The sequence below is a fragment of the Desmodus rotundus genome, chromosome 6 (assembly GCF_022682495.2).
Source record: "Desmodus rotundus isolate HL8 chromosome 6, HLdesRot8A.1, whole genome shotgun sequence".
Lineage (NCBI taxonomy): Eukaryota > Metazoa > Chordata > Mammalia > Chiroptera > Phyllostomidae > Desmodus > Desmodus rotundus.
In genome coordinates this window covers 69,777,571-69,802,017 of record NC_071392.1, presented here as the reverse complement: position 1 = coordinate 69,802,017, position 24,447 = coordinate 69,777,571, and the positions used below count along the sequence as shown (strand labels likewise).

At 37.4% G+C, this 24,447-nt stretch overlaps 1 protein-coding gene across 5 annotated transcripts in view; it reads left to right on the top strand.

Moving 5' to 3' along the window:
• The window catches only part of CADPS2 (calcium dependent secretion activator 2), a 575,679-nt gene that overhangs the window by 390,477 nt on the left and 160,755 nt on the right, over positions 1-24,447 (top strand). For all 5 annotated transcript variants that reach the window (XM_053926174.1, XM_024555170.3, XM_024555169.4 and 2 more), the window contains exons 12-13: positions 5,835-5,971; positions 8,105-8,292. In XM_053926174.1, coding sequence (XP_053782149.1) covers positions 5,835-5,971; positions 8,105-8,292 — 325 coding nt within the window. The remainder of the gene's footprint in view (positions 1-5,834; positions 5,972-8,104; positions 8,293-24,447) is intronic.

Genomic DNA, 24,447 nt, shown 5'->3' with positions numbered 1-24,447 from the left:
CTCTTTGTAGCTAAACCTTCTACTATTAGCTACCAGTGTATTGTTGTCAAGGCTAATAGAAACTGAATTTTCTTTCCCCTTGATTAATTTCTGAAAAAGCTAAACTTGTTCTTAAAAGCCAGACTTTCAGTTGTGTTAACAACAGCTTTCGTGTATTCCAGGCTTTTAGTAAAGTTTTCTATTACAGCAGACCCTGTAATCTTTTTATTTTCCTTTAAAAAGAAAAAAAAAAATAAGGTAGGAAGGAAAATGTGTTTCTACCTCATAGGAATGAGAATCCTGAGTGTGACCTATATCAGAGATGCCATTGGACCCTTAGTGTTTGTCTCTTGGAAGAATAACTTCTAGAGTCAGTAGACACCAAGAAAATAATAAAATTAATGTGACTAGTTATAGAAATAAATATGTTCCCAACATACTTAAATATGGTTTGCTTTTCATTTTTTTGCTGACTGACAGCTGGTAAAGGTAAGTATTTTCATGATTTTTCTTTTGCTCCATTGTATAAAAATCTTGTAATGATATAGTATGTGAAGGACTTTCATGACCTTGTTTACAATGTTAGTCTCCTGCTTTCTAGGTAAACCCAGAATATTTAGGTTAATGTTACTATTTATGAAACAAAAATGTCTGCTATTGCCACAACAGAAAAGTAGGAACAACCTATTCTCTACCATAAAGGTAATGACTATGAAGGTGATATAAAAGAATGCAAAAGAAAATTTGCCATAAGGTTAAGTGGAAAAATCCTAAATTATATAGGTGAAATATTTTCACTAAGTAAGAAAAAATTTAAAATATAGGTAGAATTATACCTAAAATATTCGCAGTGGATGAGTTTAATCGGAGTAACTAGTTGCTAATTCATTTCCTCTCCTGAGTTTTCTTTCAAGTACCTATGTTATGACTTTAAAAAAGAAAGCTCGTTGATAAGCATACTGAATGTTTTGGAAGAGTTAGAACAAAATAATAAATTTATAAAATCTAACTTATTAGAAGACAAGCCTACTATAATTTGTAGGATGTAAATAATGTCACGTATTTATAGACTGCTCTGATAAGAGAATATCTTCCACTTCTCTATTTCTTTGACCCTCAAGATATACAGAAATTCTGAAATAGGGTGAACACTGCCTTTCACCTGACTGGAAGACATTTTTTGGTTAAACTATCCTTCTTTGCTGTCTCTGATCAAAGAAATATGCAGAGCCTTGTTTTCCATTTTTTTCTCTGAACTCATGTATGTAGCATAACACAGTGTGTGTGCTACATGATACAGTCCGACACGGTGCTAGTGGACTTCCAGTGATAAATTAATGTCAAAGATTAACTAGAAAAGTTACCGCCTTTTCAATTTTAAGCCAATTTTTAATTCTTAAATTAGAGTATAAATACAGATTTAATTACATAAGCTAATTTTCCTGATTGATTTAATAAGTTAAATTTCACACTTCATAGGTAAAGTATGTCTTACTTTACATTGAATATATTATTTTAAATAAGTGTTGAATATTAGTTTACTTGGCCTGTGTCTGTGTTGATTAAAATTGCCATCATGTGAAAATACTACATTATTTGCCACAGAAAGCAAGATGTGTAAATCCATACATCCATTTTTAATCAATTTAACAAAAACATGCTAAAAAATTATTCAGGTCAATAACAGAGGTGTGAATAAACTTCTAGTTAATATATCTACCAACATTTCTCTTTGGTTTCAGCATAAAAATGCATACATAACCACGAACATACTAACCAGGATGATCTACTTAAAATCTTAATGTTAAACTCTTCCTATTAGCAACTGTGTGGGTGCTATAAAGAGAAGAGGTGTGTGCTTCTCTGTGCCACTTGTAACTTCCTGTAAATTTTCAAGCTCAATGAGAGTTTGAGCTAAAAGGAAAGTATAATCAGGTATGGGTAGCAGTAAATGCAGCTCCAGGCAAGCCCCTAAACATCGGACATCTGTGAACTAAGTTACTGTACTTCAGAATATTCATGGCTGCCTCGTTCAGCAGACAGTTTTGCAGAGGAGGTGACCTTTAATTGGCAGCACCATCTTCTGAGTCCTTTTGGTACTCTAGTCTCAGGTCTGGACGCTCAAGTAGTCTCAGTGCTAGTGAGTAGCCACCTCTTCTTCAGTGGTCTCCTTGCCCCTTCCCCCAAATCTTTTCCTCCCCTTTCCCTTTTTAAAACATCTTTAATCTCTCATAATACCAGGAGGAGGAAAAAAAAAGGCAGCATCTTTGGAAAGAGAAAAAAATTTAAATTTTTTTTCTCTCTCACATTTTGAACTCTTACTCAGATGCCTTTTAGGAATTTTGGTTCTTGACCACAGTGGAGGGCCTGCTGGCTTGCTGATAGTCTACATGTTGTTTTCTGTGCCAGCTATTTTCAAGTCAGTGTTAACTATCTAATGGATACTGTCAGACTATTTATTCTTTTCTCTTGACTTCCAAAAGCTTCTACCCTAATGAAAAATTTAAATTCTTAGGTTCCATTTGAATAAATCTGCTATAATTCCTTCAATCTATAGCAAATAGTAATCTTCCTCAGTTTGGTTTTTGTTTCATCTACTTTTACCACACCTGGTAACAGTACCACCTAAAGACGTGGGAGCATGTATCCAACTGTTACCATAGAAACACTCCACCAGCATCCTCAATTACTGTGTTGCACATCTGTACTTAGTCCATAGGTTAATCATCTCAATTTATGACAGTTTTGTACTACATTGCTTAAAGCTCATATCTTGTTGGTTTCTTTTGATAATTTTCTTAAATAATTTCAGAAGATAATCTGAACTGAAATTTGTCATTATCAGTGATTATTTGACTAGTGCCATGAATAGTTTTTCATTTAAAACTAGTCACCATAGTTTTGTGTTAAAGTAAATGTTAATTGAAGATATCCTAGTATAGCCCAGTTTTAAAGCAAATCTCCAAGCCTTGAATTTTACGTTAATGATTGAAAGCAAGTTTTCCATTTGATTTAGATATCTCTGTTTCCTAAGTGTTAAATGTAGATATATTATGCCCACAGAAAACTATATAAAAATATTCTTTCAGGCCCTGGCCAGATAGCTCAGTTGGTTAGAGCATCTTCTCAGTATGCCAGGGTTGTGGGTTCAATCCCCAGTCAGGTCGCATACAATAATCAACCATGAATGCATAATTATAGTGGAACAAAAAATTGATATTTCTTTCTCTCTCACCCCTCTAAAAATAAATGGAAAAATTTTAATAAAACTTGTTATTTTACAAAAATAAGAAACTAGATAATATTTTAATGATAACTGGTTTTCTATCATTTTAATTCATGAGAGAATTTTAAAGTGAACGATTTCTCACACAGGGAGATCAAAACTGTTGCCTCGTCAGTTTATTTTTATATCTTCATAAATTCATGAAAACTAATGGTATATTGTGCATGATGAAGTATCTTTGCATAAAATATTTTGAATTGTGCTTATCAGACGTGGGAAGGAAGAAGTTGAGAAGCTTGGTCTTTACAGTCTCTGTTTTGAAGGTGCAACAATCCATAAGAGTACAGTGTACTTTCCTAGAATTATAACTGGGAGAAATTGTAGGGCTTTTGTTTGTTTCTTTGTTTTAATAAAATTTTTAGTATGTTTGGTTTCTCACTGTCACTATAGAATCTGTATTTGTGACTGAAATTACTATCATGAATATTATTTTTATCACTAATCTTAATTGTTGGAAAAGTAATTTTCCATTTATGTGTGTGACTCAGTAAAGCTTGTCACATTATTAAATTTATGGTTTACAGATATGTTTCATGAGGAAAATGCTTCATAAATTTATTTTTGAAAATATGATGAATTATAGAAATGAAACATAGAGTCATTTTTCCAGGAACTTGTATATTTTATTTGGAGACTGTATACCTCTTGTTTAAAATAGAAATTTACTTCTACAAACCTTTATAGTTAAAGCAGAATTGTAGATTTTTTTTCTCTGAAATATATTACATATCCTGTTCTCAACAGATAAGCCGTTACTGAGTGTTATTTTTAACTTCTTGTTATGACCTTCTCTGGTGAAAAAAACAGTGAATAAAAATCAGCAGACATTTTATAAAACTAGTAATTTAATTTCATAAAAGTGATACTAAAATATTTTTACTCAGATAAATGGAGAAATATAGATTCTAAGATAAATTTTTGTTTGTTTTTGTTTTTTTCTAAGATAAATTCTTTAAAATAAAATGAAGTCTTCTGATTTTACATGTACCTTGCATTTTTCCATATTCTGCCTCCTACTCAGTTGATGTTATTTTACATTATCATATATTTAATTTTATTTAAAAGACTACAGAGCATAAGAATAAAATACAAGACGAGTTGAATTCTCTTATATCAGAGTTCAGGAGAAGCTATTTAGTTTAGTGTTCATCTAATTAATACTAATTTAGCACATGTAATGTATTTAACCATTCAGGTTAGTATTAAATGTAAAGCAATACATATGCTCCATGGATTATAACCTCATACCTTCCATCATCAATGAATGGCCATTTGTTCCTTGCTACATTTACCTTTTGATATTGTAAGATACATATTAGTTTGTGTATCTTTTTTTAAATGTGATTCTGAAGACCCTTCAGCTTGAATTATATAGTTCTTCCATCCACAAATATGGCTGAAAGTTGAACTTGACATGGATCAATATGATCTGGGCTAAATATCTAAATGTGACTGATTATGTTAGCATCATGTCCACAGATCAATATTTGGTTTTATTATGAGCCCGACTCTATAATTGGGTTTCATCAATAAATTTTTGTCTCCTTTCCTTTGCAATTTTAGGATTGCACCATATAGGTTTTAAAAACCACGTTTATTTTACATTTAGGACTCTGCTTCTTGTTATGAGCAGAAATTAAATCTATCTGTGAATTTTAAGGAAGAATGGGGTCTCAGCTCTACCATTGTGAGGAGAGTCCGCTTTTATCTTAACAACTGACTGCTTGACCAATAGGCGCAACATTTCTCACTGAGCTAATGTAGTAACACCCAGCACTTTTTCGGGGTGGCATGTGGCTCTTTCTCTCTATCCTTAGTAAATAAGTCACATTGAAGACTTTGACAAAACATACCATTAATGAAAGCAATCATAAAAGCTTGCCTTTTGATAAACCCGCAGGGTCTACAGGCGTTGAAAGATGCAATCTGTAAAGAACAATGACTTTGGGCCTTTGATTGAAGTGCCATGTGGGACGTTATGCTTTGTCTGAATATTTGCACAGAAATGATGCTCCCTTTTTCATGTCTCTTAAACTTGAAGCTGAGAGCATTCATTGCCATTTCTACATTAAGGTTGGTCCCATTAAAAGCCCCATACAAAAAAAAAAGAGACTGGAAGTGGTCCAGCTAAAGCTTATGTGTTCATTTCTGCCCTAGTTTGCCATTTGGAAAGCAGGCTTCTAGCCATCATTGCAAATTTTTTTTTATGAACAGACTTGGGCTCTTTTCCAGTCAGTTCCTTCCATCAATATGTACTTAAAATTTATCAACGTTTCTTAAAATTGAAAAATAAGATTATTTCTGTGATGAATGCCAGAAGTAGCTTTGAAAGAACATACAACTTCCTCATTTCAAATGTTTTGCAAATTTTTCCCTGTTATTTTTACTTAGGCTCCCCCCAGAATTGCAATTTATGTTCATATGCTGAATTCTTGAAATCATATTTTATTTAATATAAGGTAGTCTTTTGTTTTTATGAGGCACACATTTCATGGTATTCATAAATTGCATTTGCCCACTATTTAACCAGAAAAATACATGCATTATACATGCTTTTCTGAATTCACAGATGCAGACCGTTTTCAGAAACATGGTATGGATGAGTTCATTTCTGCAAATCCTTGCAAGCTTGATCACGCCGTCCTTTTTAGAATACTCCAGAGGCAGACTTTAGATCACAGGCTGAATGATTCCTATTCTTGCTTGGTGAGTACAAGTCTGTCTGTCTGTCTAGTCCCCTACGGGTTAGAATTAAAGAGGTTTAAAAGTGAGAAATACTTGTTATGAAATGGCATTTTATTCCTGACTTGTTTAATAACTGTAGTTGGAGTTAGGGATGAAGGATTCCAATCGATTGCTTCCCAATTTGAAAATTATACACTTGCAGACCACTGCTGTGCCACTCAATAGACAAGAGAATAGGCTCAAACAGCCTCTGAACTGTGGCTTCTCAGTCCCTCTGGAGAAGGCTGAATGAAAATAGAGGCTTTAACGAAAAATCCTCTGTGATAGGATTTACTAACACCTGTACAGACATTTTAAGGTTTAAGTTCTGCTCACCAAATGTTGATATATTTCTCATTTCTCTCTTTTGTTCCTAGAAAGACAACTAAGTGACGGGAAAGAGTAATTGGGGTAAACAATAGAGCAGGCGCTAGGTACAGCAGGAAAGCTTCAGTTTCACCTAACCATCAAAAGATAATTTGAATTTCTTTAAAAAGAAAGAAAAATGAGTTAAATGGAGTAGCTAAACTGCTATCTGCCATTTGTTTAACCAGCCAAAATCTGGGATACAAAGTATAATTGAATTTTAGAAGGATTGCTCGACTCCTCAGAATATGGACATTTAACTACAACCTAGGAAGCACATGTGTCTTTCCAGGGATACATCTGTTAGTGGCAACTCCTCTGGAATTTTCCCAGCCAGAAAAAACCTACTTCTGTCACCATTTGGTCTCTTGTTGCTGAACATGGTAGCTCCATGCAATAAAGTTACATTCTCTTTAAAATAAGATTTCAAAAAGGATGTACTCCCAGCTCATCAGAGGTATTTCAGTGAAACAACTTACCATCAAGATCGGACTGCTAGATTATTAATTCATTTGTAGACTACTAAGCAGCTATTATTCAACATGTAATTATATAGTTAAAACCTGACCCAACCCTAACTTACAATTATATGGAAAGTAAAACAAATCATCGCAAGTCCAACATGTTTCCAGGGACACACAGAGTAAACATCAGTAAGGAACCATTTGCTCTTGGATTCCATTCAGTTGAGTTAGTTACTCAATTGTCAAAAGCTGTTTTGATTATGTGGATGACTCCATGTGTCAAATGGAGGTTGAAGAGAACACTACAGTATGTCTTCAATGGCACCTAGAGGGCAGTGAGCATGGTGTGATTAGAAAGAGAATTTGGAGGCGGGATGACCCTGGGTGTAAGTCACAGCTAGACTACTGAGTTGTCATGTGGTCTTGAGCAATTCACTGAACTTCAGCTTGTATATGTGTAACATGGATATTTACAACATGGGTATTATAGTAACAACCATGCATACTGGTTCTAAATATTAATGTATGCAGTATGTCTAGTCCTGTGCCTGTACCATCAGCGTAGTAAATATTGTGGTGTTCTTTTGTCTCTTCTTCCTCCTTTTCTTTATTGCAGGTCATATTTCTACATTTCTCACCATTCTTTTGTTTCTCTTACATGGTTATCCTGCCTCCTTTTAAAACTCTCTATTCCCACCTTTTTATTCTTTTTTATCTTGTTAATCTATATAAATCCATATAATTCATCAAAACATTTTATTCAAAAAGCATTAACTTTGTTATATTTGTCATAGATGAAAGTAGTATCTGAAATATTTAAATATTCAAGTAGTACATGTTTACTACTGCTAAACTTAACTGAAATTTTCTTTTAGTTCACTTTATAAAATACTTTCAGTAACTAAGCAATTTCAATTATAGCATCTGCTTTACTATTCTCTTCTTTATTGATTCAAACAGAGATTACAGTCATTTGGAATATCAGTTTTGTGATTGACAATTTAGACACAGTGAATAAATTTGACTGGGTTTTGAATGACAGTGGAGAACAGGTTGCCCGTGCCTGTCACACAATAAAGAGAGAATGGTATCAGATTGCCAGTGTTCCAAATCAGTTCCCAAACTGATGACACTAGATGTTTTTGAAAACATCATGAAACATATCACTAACTTTAAAATATCAAAAGACACTTTAATTCAGCTTCTTTTTATAATGCCTAACAGGGCCTTCAGAAAAGCAGATCTTAGTACAGAAAGAAAAAATCTTTCTTTTTTTCTTTTGCAGGGTTGGTTTAGCCCTGGCCAAGTCTTTGTGTTAGATGAGTACTGTGCCCGTTATGGTGTGAGAGGCTGTCACCGGCATCTCTGCTACCTTACGGAACTGATGGAACATTCGGAAAACGGTGCTGTCATTGACCCAACCCTGCTCCATTACAGCTTTGCATTCTGCGCCTCTCACGTGCACGGCAACAGGTATTTTTACTTGCAAACACACAGTAAAATGTATAGGGTTGACTTGGGAAGAGAGAAAAATGTGCTTTGATATTATCACCTAGTAACAGGTTTTAAATAGCAAACACTTCTTAGAAGAGGGAAAAAAAACAAGAAAGGAAAAATGTACATCAATATGCTGTTGATTTACGTGTGCTGCACTTTATGTTCCTTTTTGCCATTAGAGCCACTTGGAAGAGAGAGAGAGAGAGAGAGACTATCTGAGATTAGAAATTGCGTTTTAGTTCTTATGGACCACATAGCACCAGGGTCTGCACAGCTTAAGTGTCATTGGTGTTTCTGTTGTGAGGCATAGGTATGTCTGGATAGATTTTGTGGATAGGTTTGTGTGCCTAATGCCTCTGGCTTTTCCACTGTGGAATAAGCTTTCATTTGATAAAAGAACGTGAATAATGGAGTTTATGTAGTGTCTTCTCCCAGCTGTTTCCCTAATCTACACTTTAGCAACAAATATCACCTTTTAGCACTCCAGTGACCTCATCTCTTGCTTTACCAAAACGGTGAGAAATCACCTAATGAAGGCCCCAGCAAATGTGTACCTCTGAGCTTAACAGCTCTCCATGTCATTCTCCCTGTCTTATACCTGTTTCAGAGATCCTAGGCCTCCTTCCATAAAGGAGGCACCCCTATCCCATCCCCTCTTCACCTTGCTTCAACTGGTATTCCATCCCTCACTATGCTTCCTTTTCTTCCCACAAAACCATCCAAGCTTCGCCTAGCCTCACAACAGAACAGAGTGGTCGAGACATTCTGAAGTCAGACCACCTGGCTTCAAATTAATACTTATTAACAGTGTGAGGTAGGGCAAGCTTCTTAATGTATTCTTAATGTCTGTTTCATTACCTATAAGAAATACATAAAATAGTCTCTCAGAAATCATAAAATCTTCTTAAATATTGTTATCACATCAAGCTACCTTTCCACCCTTCTCTTTCTAACCAGACCTCTCAGCATTCCCATGTCCTGCTTTTGGTTCCTCATTTGCCAATGAGGCTTTTTGAAATGGATTGCCTTGTGACCTAATCCAGTAGCCTGTGCTCCAGCTTCACTCTTCTGACTCTCAGAATATCCAAGACCTTGTGCTACTTAGAGAGCTGCTTATCTTCCCTGAGGCAGCAGTATCTCAACTCTCCTCTTACTTATTTTTGGCCATCTCTTTGCTATTGGTTCTTGTTCCTCCAGATTCCAAGTACAGCCTAGAGTTTGTTGTTTTCCTCACATCTGTTCTTAAACTTGCTCTCTTCTTTGTGAGAACTTCTCGACTTCCATGGGAAGTCTACCTCACTGATCTCACCCCTTTCCACAGTTTCAACTATGACCTCTCCTGGTACAGATAATTCCAACCCAATTATTCTGCTAAAGTACTGATCTCTGTCATCAACTGGGGGCTTTAATGTTCTGCTGGGACTTTCAGTTAAAGCCGTCTTCTCACTAAACCAGTTCTTGTACCACTCTCAGACACCCTAGTACAGTGCCTGGCAAAAGTAACATTATTGGCTTAAAGTAAGCCTTCAGTGAATAGTTGATGAATGAATGAATGACTTCATTATTTGTGCTCCTGTCACTTCCATTCATGACCCATTCACTGTTCGTTCATCTTTCTCCTTTACCTCCTGTACTCAATTTGTTGCCAATGTCAATATTCTGTCTTCACAGTACTCCTCACTTTTGTCTCTCTACCATTTCTGTGCATCTACCCTAATTCTGGCCTTCATTTTTTCTCGCTTATCTATCTTTATCCTTGTCTCTACTGCTTTTTTTCCCTAACAGTAGTCTGGCAATTGCCTTCTAAATTGCAATTTAATTTTTACTATACTCCCTTCCAAAAAACTTAAGTGATTCTGATTTGATTACTAAATTCAAAACAGACTCCTTGCTATAGTATTGGGGGTTTCTCAATATCACCTCATTCTGTCTACTCAGTCAGAAGTCCAAATATTCTTCTACACATGATCTTTACCCCAGATAACCTGTTTATTCTCCCTGTAATGTTTCTGTTTCCAAGTTATGTAACGGTCAGATATCACAAAACAACTCTAAGAAGACTTCTGTTAAGTCATTCGCACACTAAGAACCTTTTACCTCTAGTATTCTTATGAACTTTATCATCTATTCTTACATGCTATACACACGCACACCTGCTTCTATTTGACTAGAGCATATTTGGAAGGCAGAAACTAGTCTCGTCTACCTGTTATTTTCTGTAGACCCTACCACAATGCCTTCATATTATGAGTGCATAATAAATATTTATTGAAGTTGCCGCTGTTGCTATTTCTCATCCCATAATAAAATAAAAGTGATCCTACTCTCACGTCTATTTAGATTTTGACCTCATCATAGAACTTAGGGGGATGTTGCAGATTGTGGTTGTTTTTCCCATTGCCTCAAATGAAACCATCTGCACTCGGCAGACTTGGAGAGTGGTGAGAGGGACAGGTATGGTCAGGATGGCTAATCTTTGATCGACAGCATGTGAGGGGCTGTTTTACTAAAACCATCTCTTATCTCCTGGCTCCATCATAATTCCTCCTGACCAGTGGGTATCAAAGGGGAGGCCTCCAATGTTAGGCAGCACTCTGAAAAGCGAGAAGGTAAGACGGATGCCATGAAACAGACGTACCCAACAAATTTTGTATGATCAGATTATTTTTGTCATTAACACAGAAAGGTAAAATTAAATTGAAAACATTAAATAGAAAATTCAGCTAATGCTCCCCAAAAATGTATGTGTGTTTGAGACACATTTTAACATAAAGTTACTGAGGCAACTGGGAGCTACTGCCACTACCTGGGAGGCAGCCTGATTTGAATCTAAAGGTTGCCATAGTTACCTTTATTCTGTAAAAGTATTGTTTTGTTTATAATGGTACACTGTCAAGTGTAATTTGAGGTATATTTATATGTTATGCATATATTAATAGTACACATTAAATCCATTTTCCAGGTTAAAATATGTACATATGCAAGTATCTCTGGATTGGTGTTTTAGAATAGAAATTTGAGTTAGTTTCTGGGTCAACATTTAAATCACTTGTAGTTTATGGGAAAAGAAAAGAAGTGCAAGTTTTAGGGAAATTTGAACCTCAGTTTAGGGTAGAAATTATCCAAGAGGAGCTGAAAGGTACGATATTTCCTATAATTTCTTAGTCAAACAGATGTCGGAAGTGGCATGCTGTCACAGTGGAAAATAAGAAGAGGCAGAAGATGTCTACTTGAATCTCAACTCTGAATTTGCACACTGACCCATGTTGGGCACGTCACTTAACCTTTATGAAATGCAGTGTTCATATGTAAAAGAGGAAATACTAATATGCAGGTACTGGACAACTATGAAATACTATGTCTGTATTCATTAGTTACTATTCTAATAAGCTTCTCGTTATCACTCAGCCATAGGAAAGTAAATTGTGAGAGGAAAAACATGAAAAATAGGTGGTTAGAGCTGTAATACCTCATGCTAAATGGAAATGTTTCAGTGTGTGTGTGATTATACTCTTAATTTATTTGCTAAAAGAATATCCAGGTTTTATCAACCTGTCCTTGTGAAAATAAGCATCTCTTATCCATGTCTATAGCATCTGATATTTATATAGATTTTCGTTAAAAATACTGTCAGTGTCCAGTCTGACTTTTCAGTCAGTGTTTGCCATGGTCTCTTTTTATGATCATCTTTATATCTGTCAAGACGCACATTCAGAGAGTCATTTTGCTCATTGCCTGAACTACCTCTATCAAAAATTCAAAAGTAAGAAAGATTGCCTTTTGTTACTGACTGAAGTGAAGGACGGCAGTGCTGTCTGGATGTGAAATTTCTCCGAAAGCACGTCCTTTTACACGGCATTGAGCTCTCTAGGTGTGTTCTTCGGTGCAGACACATCTTCTCTGAATAGCACTCTGAGTGTTTCGGGGATAAAAGAATAGAGTTAAAAAGAAAAGGTCTGGCTGGTACTGAGACTGAGAAAGAGAGAAAAAAAGAAAGGGAGAAAGAAAAAATGAGTCAAGGACAGAAACAGACACACTTCTGCGGGATGATGGCCACAGACATCCGTGAATAACACAGCCACTCACTCGGCAACAGCGCCGCTGAGGACTGACAGGAAAGAGAAAAGAGACCTTCTGAGACAATGCTTTATAGGGCAAAGTTCTAGGCTGATATGTGTGGTTATACATCTTGGTTTTCTAAGTCAGGCTGAGAGTGGAGAAACTAAAGCAGCAACACAAAATGGCTTTTATGTTTCAATGTAATGTAGGATTTGCGGTGTATTCTGACTCTTCGATGGTTCAGGAGGGCCATCCCAGAGCTGCTTACACAGCCGACAGGCCAGCTCAGACGTGCTGCTTTCAAGTACAGGGCACAGCACTGCAACGTGACTGTAGTTGATACATAAAGTAATCCCTATTTCTGTGGATTCCAGATCTTATTGCAGAGTGGTAGGCAGCTCTTATCAGCACCAGTCAAATCATAACACAATACCTCTGTCTCCACAGATGATAACCTTTCCTCTTCCCTGTCACCTCTGAAATTGTGCTTCATCTTCCTGCCTCTAACGTTAGAGACAATGATGCATTTTTTTAGTAAAATCATAGATAATTATGCCAAATAGATCATTAAGATTTTTCATTACCACTCCAAATTCTAGTCTTGGATATATGGCTTAGAGAAATGAAGTATAAATGCCATAGAAATTCTGAATCTGGAGATTCACTTCTGGGACAGTCACACAATCACATAAATATCAAAGTTATCCTCCTGTCATGTGGCGAATCTGACAGATTTCCTCCTATACAGTACGAGTGCAAAGGTCGAAGGGTGGTTGTCAGTGAGTGTCTTTAATATCTGCACAGAGAGTTCTTGTTTGAATCTGTCAGAAGCTGTAGAACAACCGCAGATCTGCCTCAAACTTGTCCAGCAGTAACATCTGTCCTCATCCAACCTCGAGTTCGGTACTCAAGCAAGATAATCATGCCGTTCAAAACAAAATGCAGACAAAAACAGAACAAAAGTGAGTGTTTTGGGGAGAAATTTGGTATGTTGGAAATAGCAGTGAGCTAGGAGTCAGACCATCTGTCTTCCTCTCCTGGCTCTTTTACTTATAAGTGGTTTCATTTTGCTCGATTGGTCCTGCCTGAGCCTCTGTTTCTCATCTGTTGTGAATATTGAAGCTGTCTACCTGATAGGACTCCTATGTAGGTCACATAAATTATGTAAACACTTTGTAAATGATGAAATACTGTTTAAATTTCAAGTTGGTGACACTTTATGGACAGTATAGTAGTTAAGTTAGCTTTGGGGACTTCTTCTGGAGAAGACTGACAGTGCAAAGGTGAACTTGGCGAGTGTCATTGTTACTGCAGCATCCTCTAGACAAGTCTCAAGCAGGAGGATGAGACTGGGAAAGCACCAAGTGGGTGCCTCACCTCACCCACTGTCTGTGATCATTAGGAGGAGCAGTGGTGAGGCTCTGGGATTGAGATTTCCCCTTCTCCCATTCCCTTCTGGTGCGGAAAACACTGTGGGCCCCATCAAGAACCCCATTATGCAAGGTAAGCTAGTCACTAGACTACAACTTGGTGAATGGTTACTGAGGTCACTTAATCCGTTTCCTCTGTTTTCCCTTTGTACCATTCATTCACAGCAAACAACTCCTGGATCTTTCTGAAACAATGCATAGAGGAGCCTAGCGAAGCTAAATCACCGAGGAAGAGACAAGGCGAAGGGAGTGTTTCATTATGTGTTAGAATATAGATCAGGTTAACAAGGAACAGAAACAAGAGCTATTCCCCATAAACTTTGGACCTCCAGAGCTTCTTAGCATCTAGAGTTAGGAGGGGAAAAGAAATTGGGGTCTTCAGGTGTATTTCCACATAGTTTGCTAACATAATAAACATTTTTAAGAGCATAGTACATAGGTGATGCTGTGATTTAGAAACAATTGAAACAAAAAGCTATTATTTATATATGTATATGTGTGTGTGTGTGTACACACACATCTATAGCATTTATCATTCCTGTTTCCCATCAGTTAGGGAGTTTTAGATCTATGTTAACGCTCAAATCTGGCTGGTTTGTGCCAGGGTTTGCTCATCCAGTTTGTGTCAAGGTTTGTCCAGGTTACTGCAGCCATATGAAGTGACTTGGGTAGCTTTCCTGCTTCTTCTACATAGTATTCAAATAACTTGTTTTTTTTAAGTTGACCAAAAACTCATCTTTAAAACCATCTGGGTGGCCCTGGCTGGGTTGCTCCACTGGTTCGAGTGTCATCCTATACACCAAAAGGTTGCGGGTTCGATCCCCAGTCGAGGCGTGTGTGGGAGGCAACTGATCTATCACATGTATCTCTCACATGTATCTCTCATATCTCTCTCTCTCCCTCCCTCTGTCTCTCTCTCCCTCTCTCTCTCTCTCTCTCTCCCCCTCTCCCTCTCTCTCTCTCTCTCCCCTTACCCCTTTCTCTCTATATTTAAAATCAATAAACATATCTTTGGGAAAAGATTTTAAAACAACATCTGGGTGTGGGGACTTGTTTGTAGAAAGATACTTAACTACAGCATCAGTTTATTTTGTAGTTAAAGAACTATTCAGGCTTTTCATTCATCTCTTGAGTAAATTTTGTCAGGTTGGAATTTTGTAGGAAATAGTGCTTTTCATTTAAGTTTTCAGGCACATTGATATTAAGTTGTTCTCTTTGTATATTTTTTGCTCTATCTGCAAATATCTCCCCTTTCTCATTCTGATATTATTTATATTTACCTTCTCTTTTCCTCTTCAATCCATGTTACCAGAAATTTGTAAAGTTTTAAAAACTCTTTTCAAAGAAACAACATTGGCTTTGTTGAACTCTCTTGTTTCTTTGATTTCCATTTCATTAATTTCTTTGAATAAATTTTTTATTTAGAGTAATTTTAGACTTACAGAAAAACTGCAAAGCTACTGCAGAGAGTTTTGTGTTTTCTCCTCTAGTGCTGTCATCGTACATTACCATGGTATAGCCGTCAGTGCCAGGAGGCCAGCACTGGCACGTTACTATGGAAACCACAAATTCGTATTCAGATTTCACCAGTCCATACTTTTTTTATGATGCATTTTTTTAATATATTTATTGATTATGCTATTACAGTTGTCCCATTTCCCCCCCTCACTCCACTCCATCCTGCCCACCCCCTCCCTCCCACATTCCCCCCCTATAGTTCATGTCCATGGGTCATACTTATAAGTTCTTTGGCTTCTACATTTCCTACATTATTCTTACCCTCCCCTGTCTATTTTCCACCTATCATCTATGCTACTCATTCTCTGTACCTTTCCCCCCTTTCTCCCCCTCCCACTCCCCTGTTGATAACCCTCCATGTGAGCTCCATTTCTGTGGTTCCATTCCTGTTCTAGTTGTTTGCTTTTGTTTTTGTTTTAGGTGTGGTTGTTAATAACTGTGAGTTTGCTGTCATTTTTACTGTTCATATTTTTTATCTTTTTCTTAGATGAGTCCCTTTAACATTTCATATAATAAGGGCTTGGTGATGATGAACTCCTTTAACTTGACCTTATCTGAGAAGCACTTTATCTGCCCTTCCATTCTAAATGATAGCTTTGCTGGATAGAGCAATCTTGGATGTAGGTCCTTGCCTTTCATGACTTCGAATACTTCTTTCCAGCCCCTTCTTGCCTGTAAGGTCTCTTTGGAGAAATCAGCTGACAGTCTTATGGGAACTCCTCTGTAGGTAACTGTCTCCTTTTCTCTTGCTGCTTCTAAGATTCTCTCCTTCTGTTTCATCTTGGGTAATGTAATTATGATGTGCCTTGGTGTGTTTCTCCTTGGGTCCAGCTTCTTTGGGACTCTCTGAGCTTCCGGGATTTCCTGGAGGTCTATTTCCTTTGCCAGATTAGGGAAGTTCTCCTTTATTATTTGTTCAAATAAGTTTTCAATTTTTTGTTCTTCCTCTTCTCCTTCTGGTACTCCTATAATTCGGATGTTGGAACGTTTCAAGATGTCCTGGAGGTTCCTAAGCCTCTCCTCATTTTTCCGAATTCTTGTTTCTTCATTCTTTTCTGGTTGGATGTTTCTTTCTTCCTTCTGGTCCACACCATTGATTTGAGTCCCAGTTTCCTTCACATCACTATTGGTTCCCTGTACTTTTTCCTTTGTCTCTCTTAGCATAGCCTTCATTTTTTCATCTAGTTTTCGACCAAATTCAACCAATTCTGTGAGCTTCTTGATTACCAGTGTTTTGAACTGTGCATCTGATAGGTTGGCTATCTGTTCGCTGCTTAGTTGAATTATTTCTGGAGCTTTGAAGTGTTCTGTCATTTGGGCCATTTTTTTTTTTTTTTTGTCTTGGTGTTTCAGTTACTTAAAGGGGAGGAGCTTTAGGTGTTCCCCAGGGCGGGGTAACGCTGGTAGCTTAGCTGTTATGCTGTACTTGGGGGAGGGGCCGAGAGGGAGTAATAGTGCCCGCTCCACTCTCTGCTGGATTTCAGTCACTCCCTACTCTACCCACAATCAAATTGGGCTCCTCTGGTGCTGGTTCCTGAGTGGGTGGGCTTGTGCACGCTCTAGGCCCCTGTGGGTCTCTCCAACAACCTCTCCTGTGAGGCTAGGAGTTTTTCCTGCTGCCACCCCAACTCCCACAGGTGCTTTCAATGAGAGGTCTGAGGCTTTATTTCCCCGAGCTGGAGCCCTGGGTTACACGGTCTGCTTCGGTCCCCGTGGTTCGTCCCGGTTTATCTATGCTTGAATGTGGGGCCTCCGGGTGCTACCTGCCGCTCTGCCTGCCCCGTTCTCCGCCACTCTTTGAGTCCGGCCCTCTCGGTTTATCTGTGCGAGAATGTGGGGCCGCAGGGTCTGCTAGTGGTCAGACTGCCTGCCCCTTTAGTCCCACACTCTGCCAGTCTTGGTCCTGCTACGGCAATGCTAATCCTCTCCTCCCCTGCTACCTGTCTCCGCCCCTCCTACAGGGTCTGGATGAATGTGTATTTTTTATCTCCTTGGTGTTGGACTTCCTTGCCGTTGGATTCTTTGTCAGTTCTGGTTGTGCGAGGAGGTGCAGTGTGTCTACCTACGCCGCCATCTTGGTTCTGATAATCACCAGTCCATGTTTTAAATTAATGTCTGCTTTTTGTGTTCCAGGATTCAACTCAGGATACCACATTGCATTTTGTTATCATGTTTTCTCTGATTGGTTCACAGCCTTTTCTTATTTTCCATGACCTTGACAGTTTTGGGGAATACTAGTCAAGTATTTTGTCAAATATTTCTCAATTTGGACTTTTCTGACATTTTCCTGACTTAGACTGGGTTTCTGGGATTTTGAAGAGATGCAGTACCCTTTATTTTCATTCTGTCAAGGACTAATGCTCTCCACAGGGCATCATCACTGGTCATGTTAACCTTGATCACTTGGTTAAGGTAGTGTTTGCCAGGTTTCTACACTGATGCTATTTTGCCTTCTCCATACTATTAGGATGCAAGTTACTAAGTGCAACTCCCACTCAGTGGGAGAGAGGAATTAAATATGTATTAAATATATATTCAATACATATTAAATATATGTAGCTAGTGGGAGGACTAACTACATATATCCTTTGGAATTCTTCTACAAGGAAGATTTGTTTCTTTTCCCCTATTTATTTGGTCAATCATTTATATCAATAAGGATTTATATATAATTACCTTATACTTTGGGCTGTAATCAATACTAATTTATTTACTTTTTTGCTCAAATTGTTCTAGCTTGAACCAATGATAGCTCTTTCAGACTCCCTGTGATGCGCCTCATGCTTTGGGGAGGGCAGGTAGCACTTTCTTTCTTATACTAAAACATGATCCAATCTTATTTTGTATTTTCCCTGCATCAGCCCTAGAATCAGCCATTTCTCCAGGGAGTCCTAATTCCTTTCATTAGAGAATGGTGTTTAGAAATCAAGATCATGATGATGGATATGCTTATTGCTACTGGGTTGTCATTTCTTGCAGGCCCTTTCACTGGACAGAGCTAGGTGATATATGCATGTATCCTAAGCCATGAGTTCATCCTGATGGCTCCAACTCTAGCCCAGTACCACAAAGCTCATGTTAGCCTCCTTTTCTTGCCCACCTGTAACTTCTCTCTTCCATAGTGAGAAGCCTGGCTACCCCCAGCCACCATCTCTTTACTTAGAATTCAGTGTTGAAGTACAGGTCTTTCAGTCATTAGCCTTACAGTTTCCTCTCAAAACACTTTCCCAGAGTTCATTAGGAGAGCTTCTCTTGTGCACTGCCCCCCCCCCCAGTCTCTTTAGTGAGGTTGTGTAATACAGAGCAATTAGTGTCATTTATCACAACATACAGTCCGTCCTGATACCCCTCAAAATCCTGGTTGATACAGTGTTGTGTGTTTCCTTTGAGGTTGTATTCTGTAAAGCTCTCATTCTGTGCTGTCCAGTTCTTATAGTTCTGTGGGTTTTGACAAACACGGAGTCATGTATTCACCACACTAGTGTCATTCTGAACAGTCCCATCACCCTAAAAGTTTCCCTGTGTACCCCTTTTTTGTCAACCATTTCATTAAATATTCAATTTGATTATTCCTTTCTTATACTTTCTTAGATTATTTTTTGCCAAGTTGATATTGTTAGTGAGCTTTTCCTCGTTTAATACATAAGCATTTAAGGTTATTCATACCTATTAATTACTTTTACTACATATATAAATTTGGTATATATAGTATTTTATTAAAATTCACTCTAAGTAATTCTAAATTTTTATTATAACTTCTTTTTTAGACATAGGGCTATTTATAAATATATTTTTAAATTTCTAAGAAAGTGAAGCTTTTCTGGTTTTTTTTTTCCCCCTTGAGAACTGATGTTTAACCTAACTTCATTCTGATCATACAATGTAATCTGTGTAATACTGATGATCCTTTGCAACTTGCTGAAACTTTATGGCCAAGTATTTGTCAAATATTGTAAATGTTTCATGTTCTTGAAAAAATAAGCATATTCTGTAGCTTGTAGGGCAAGCAGAAGTTGTGTGGTTCAGATCTTCTGAACTCTACTTAACTTTTTTCCTGTTTGATCTGTGGGATTCCAACCAGGGTGGATGTGAAGCTGCCCTGCCGTGGTGCTTTCTTCCTTGTGCTTTTGCCAGAATTTATGATTCTCTATAGCTAATAATGCATTTCACATTAAAGTTCATTTAGATAGTTATTAATGTTATGCTTTTGGTGAGTATTTGTCTGATACATGTTTATTCATACTTTTAGCTTTTTTGTGTTCTTGTATTTTAGTGTTTTCCTCTAAAGAAGGTTTGCTCTTGCTTTCACCTGGTGACAGGAGTGCTACTAGAGCTACTTTATTTTCTCATCTTGGAGATTCCTTGACTGAACAAGTAGTACCCGATACAATGAGGTCAGGCCTATGCTTCATATTCTCCGGAAAGACTCTTTTCACTCATTCTGTAGATGTGTTGGCTCCACGTTGCAAGATTACTGATTCTTTCCAGACCATCCTCTCACTGATAGTATAGCCTATGCAAGAGCCCCATTTTTTACAGGCATCTGGGGCTCAGCAGCCCATGCACATTAGGTCTTTGACCCTGTGGCCAATTCCTTTGAGCATAGCTGTGAAGCTTCCCTGGCAGTAACATTTGCTTCCAGTGCAGCCTGGTGTTCACTTTCACTCCTACTTTGGTTTCAGCTCCTGATTCATTTTTTTTGTTTTCCTGCCCTTTGCAGATTTTTTAAAACTTTTTTATAAGTATAGCACAACATTTAACAGTGTGCGTATTATAATTTATTCAGTGTCTAGGTGTTTTATAGTGAAGAGGGATTTAGAGAGTAACAAGTAAGTTCACTGTATTAGCAGCAGAAGTCACATAATGAAATTTGCATTTTGAAAAAATTAAGGCATCTCTATGGAGAACCTCCTATAACCCCTTTGCTTCAGGTTCCACCTAATAACTGCTGCTCATCCATCACATCTCTCTTAAATATCATTCCCAAATTGACACATTCCCTGAAATATACATTGCATCATGTTTGTGTACTTTGCCCTTCTTAAATGTAATTGTACACTTACTGTCTGATTTTTCTTTTTTATACCTTTCCTTACTATAAACTCTATCAGGGCAGGGATCTTTTCTGATGTTGTTATATTATATCCCCAGGACCTGACTAGGTTCTCAATAGATACTTGTTGAGTAAGCAAATGAATGACATTGGCCATCTGTTTACAAATTTTGTAGGAGATATGTTAGGACGCTTCATAAGTAGACTTCACAATGAAATATTCTTAATCAAATACAATTATTTTTATGGCCCACAGAAAGATCCTGTGTAACCAGCAAGATTGTATCATTTTATGCCATAGAAATTAATGTATTAAAACAATGAAATACTCTTTTTATATATAATATCAAATATAATTGCAACAAATGGTAAAGAACACAGTTGGTGAAGTTACAGGGATATTAATAATTTCATGTGCCGTGGGTCAGAGTAAGGTGATAACTGCAATATGTATCAAATGCCCAAAATACCATTCCATTTGTCTTATCATGGACTGCCATAACAAAATATCATAGACTGGGTGGTTTAGACAATAGGAGTCTACATTCTTAGGTTCTAGAGACCGGAATCCGGAGATGAGGGCGCCAGCATGGTCAGGTTCTGGGGAGGACCATCTTCCTGACTTGCAGGTGATTGCCTTCTTTCTGTGTCCTCACATTACAGAATGAGATCTCACTCTTCCTTCTTTTATAAGACCACCAGTCCTATCAGATTGGGGCCCCATCCTTTTGGCCTCATTTGACCTTAATTATCTCCTGAAAGCCTTATCTTCAAATGCAGTCACATTGGCAGTTAGGACTGCAACATATGAATTTGAAGGGGTGGGACACAATTCAACCCATAGCACCATTTAACCTAGCAATATAGTTCCAGAGATTTACCCCAAGGAAACAATTAGAACTGGCTTAAAATATATAGTATATGATTTGTTATTGCAGCAGTATTTATGGTAGGAAAAACAAAGAAGAAAAAATCTAGATTTTTTACTAATGGAGTATTCTATTAATAAATTATGATACATTCCTAATGAAATACTTCCATGAAAAGTATGTATTAGAATATTTCAATGATGTGAAAAATGTTTACAGTTCATTAAAAGAATCAACATATGGATCAGAATATACAATAATATCCAAAGACTTATAGGAAGACTAGAATTATATTTACAAAATGGTACTACCAGTTGTTTCTGTTGGGATACTTATAGGAAATTTCAATTTTTGTCTCCGTGTTTTTCTGAATTTCTCCATCTTCATTACAGAGTGTGTATAGTCTTTAATTTTTTTTTTTAAAAACATGCCATTTAAAAAAATACCAGTACTAGGTATGGGGCAGAGGGTAATATTGATATCAGAAAACACTCTACACCAACATTAACCCTCTTACTTTTTATTATAAAATCCTCTTGATATTTTATTTCTCTTGAATTGTAGAGTTGTGTGGTGCAGTGATTTTAATTTGCATTAGTCCAAGAATGTTGGTTAGTTTGGTTGCAGGTCAGGTCAGTTATCAAACATCTTGATGACTGTCCTTGATGTAGCACTACCTTAATACAAAAACTGTTCCAAAATTATATACCTTCATAGAGTCAGTCATTGCTTTCTCTGTAGGAATGTCTGCACTTTAAAAACCTGCAAAGAAAATGGAATGCAGTAGAAAATCCAAATAAGGAAAGGAGTAGGAGGGAGGAAAGTTTGAAAAAAGAGAATAATGAATTTAGAATTTTGTCTTAAAAATATTTTCTCCCCATTGACCATGGGAGTGGGGGAATGTGGGACAAGGGAGAGCAACAGGAAAAGGGTGGGAAAACTATAACTGAACAACAATAAAAAAAAAGAAAAACATTTTCTGAAAGAAAAACTGTTTCTTCTAACTCACTGAATATAAAGGGGTCAAATTAATTTCTTCTCTGTATATGTAAAATTTCAGGGGAAGTAAAAGGACCATGATTATGTAATATATGACTATCCAAACGATAAATCGTTTTGTTTGAAACAATAGGAGGTGTTATAGGTTGGGGGACAAAAACAAGAAGAGATTATTTTCTGCCTCATCTTCCATCATTTCTTATTCTCATGCTGTGTCTTCCTCTCTTTTTTATTCTGTTCACAAATGGATATTGGTGGGAAATACAGGAAGTGCAAAGTGGCTTTTACCTGCTGTGCTACAGGCAGAATTGACAATTTAGAAATACCACTGTCTAGGTGTCTCTCCACTTCTTGTCTCTTCAGAGGAAGCTAAGATGTCATATATTCCTTATAGGAGAGGGCAGGTGAAAAGAAGCCTAGAAGAATCGCAAAGCACCATAAACTTTGTCATTATGCTGGCCTGCAAAATGTGTTTTGCCACAAACCACCAAACTGCCAGGACAAACACATTTGCCTGATGAGTTGGGGAGGGAGGTGGTGATGGAGGAGGGTGAAGGAAATCTATGTCATCGACTTACCAGACTTGTCTATACAATGTTAACTCCTGGCATATTTATTCAACCCACAAGCTTCCTAGAAATGATATGCAGACTCCTAGAGATGATAAAGGCGAGGATATATTTACTCCTTAAGTATCTAGAAACTGTTCAGCTTGTGAAAGTTATTGAGAAAATAACCATAGGTGTTACAGTTGTCATTAAATAATAAATGCCTTTCAGCACTAAATAATGCTGTTTAAGTGGGAATTGTGGGAAGATCCCATGACAAAATACTCTTGGACAATGCTATTTAAACAAAGGTAGACAGATGTCTTCACTGTCAGCCTTCTCAGACTCATGGTTCTGCCATGAACCTCCAAGAGGGTCTTACAGTTTGTATTGTTCAAAAACTTGGGCAGTTTCACCCTTTTATTTGAGTTGGATTTTATCACAGGGCCATTGTTTCTGAAAACGTGTTAACAGCCAGTAGCTCTTCTTTATTCAAACTTACCCAGAAAAATGGATATTAAATTTGCCAAAATTAGTTTTTATTGGACTTACAAGTCTCTGGAATTTTGTCTTACACTGGAAAAAAAGACTATAAAATTTGTGAACTGTAAACTGTTCAACTAAGAGAAGTGAAGCTGCCAGGTCAGTCCCTGTCTGAATATTGAGAAGGATCCCGTCATTGATAGTTTGCCTCTGCTTAAATGCCTGACTCTTTAGCCCAGTTTTATACACTTTGCCTCTTAGATCTTTCTTGTGCTGTAGTCTCATCATTCTTTAACTTCTAAGAAACTAATTTATTATCTGAATTACCCCAAAAGCTATTGGAATCACATAGAAAATGTATCAGTTACACTGTTAATTCCACTTTTGTGTTTTAAAAAAATCTTTCTCAATTTAGAGCTTATGTTGCACTTGTTACAGAAGGAATTGGTAATCATGACAAGACGTCCATCATACCTGAAGGATTCTGTTTATTTTAAAATGAATTATCTGATAGAGAAGATGGCAGCGAGATAGGTGGGAGCAGAATCCACTTCCCCCTGGGCACCGGTGAAACACCTAGCTGATCTTCTGATGAACAGAGTGAACAGCCACTGGTATTCCAGCATATATGAAGATTGGAGACCAAAAATTGTAGAGGACATTGAAAAATCAGACGGTGAGACAATAAAACCTGGAGCTGTGCAAAGACCAGAGTTAGACCCAAACAGGGGTCATCCTAACAACAGAGACAGTAAGACAAATTTCACTTTGCTACTCCAGCGAACTTGCAAGGTGGGAGCAGTGAACACCAGTACACATGCTGGAAGAGGAAACCCACCAACAAAGGAACCACACCAAGAGATAACAACAGAAGGTGAAGGAAGGAGTAGAAGCTACACTAACCTCAATCCAGGACTGATCTAGAAATACAACTAAATAGTGCAGAAATTACTCAGAACAAACAACTGAACAAGAGCAAGAGAGAATCCTAAAAACCTTGTACACACACAAGAATCGGCTTCAACACATGTCCACACCTACACAACAGAATACAAGACGTGGTGGACGGAGTGAACCAGGTTAACCAGCTGGAGGGAAGAACCCACCAAAGAAACCCAACAACAATCAAAACACGAAGTCATACAGAGAGCCAATATAAACAACAGCCCAAG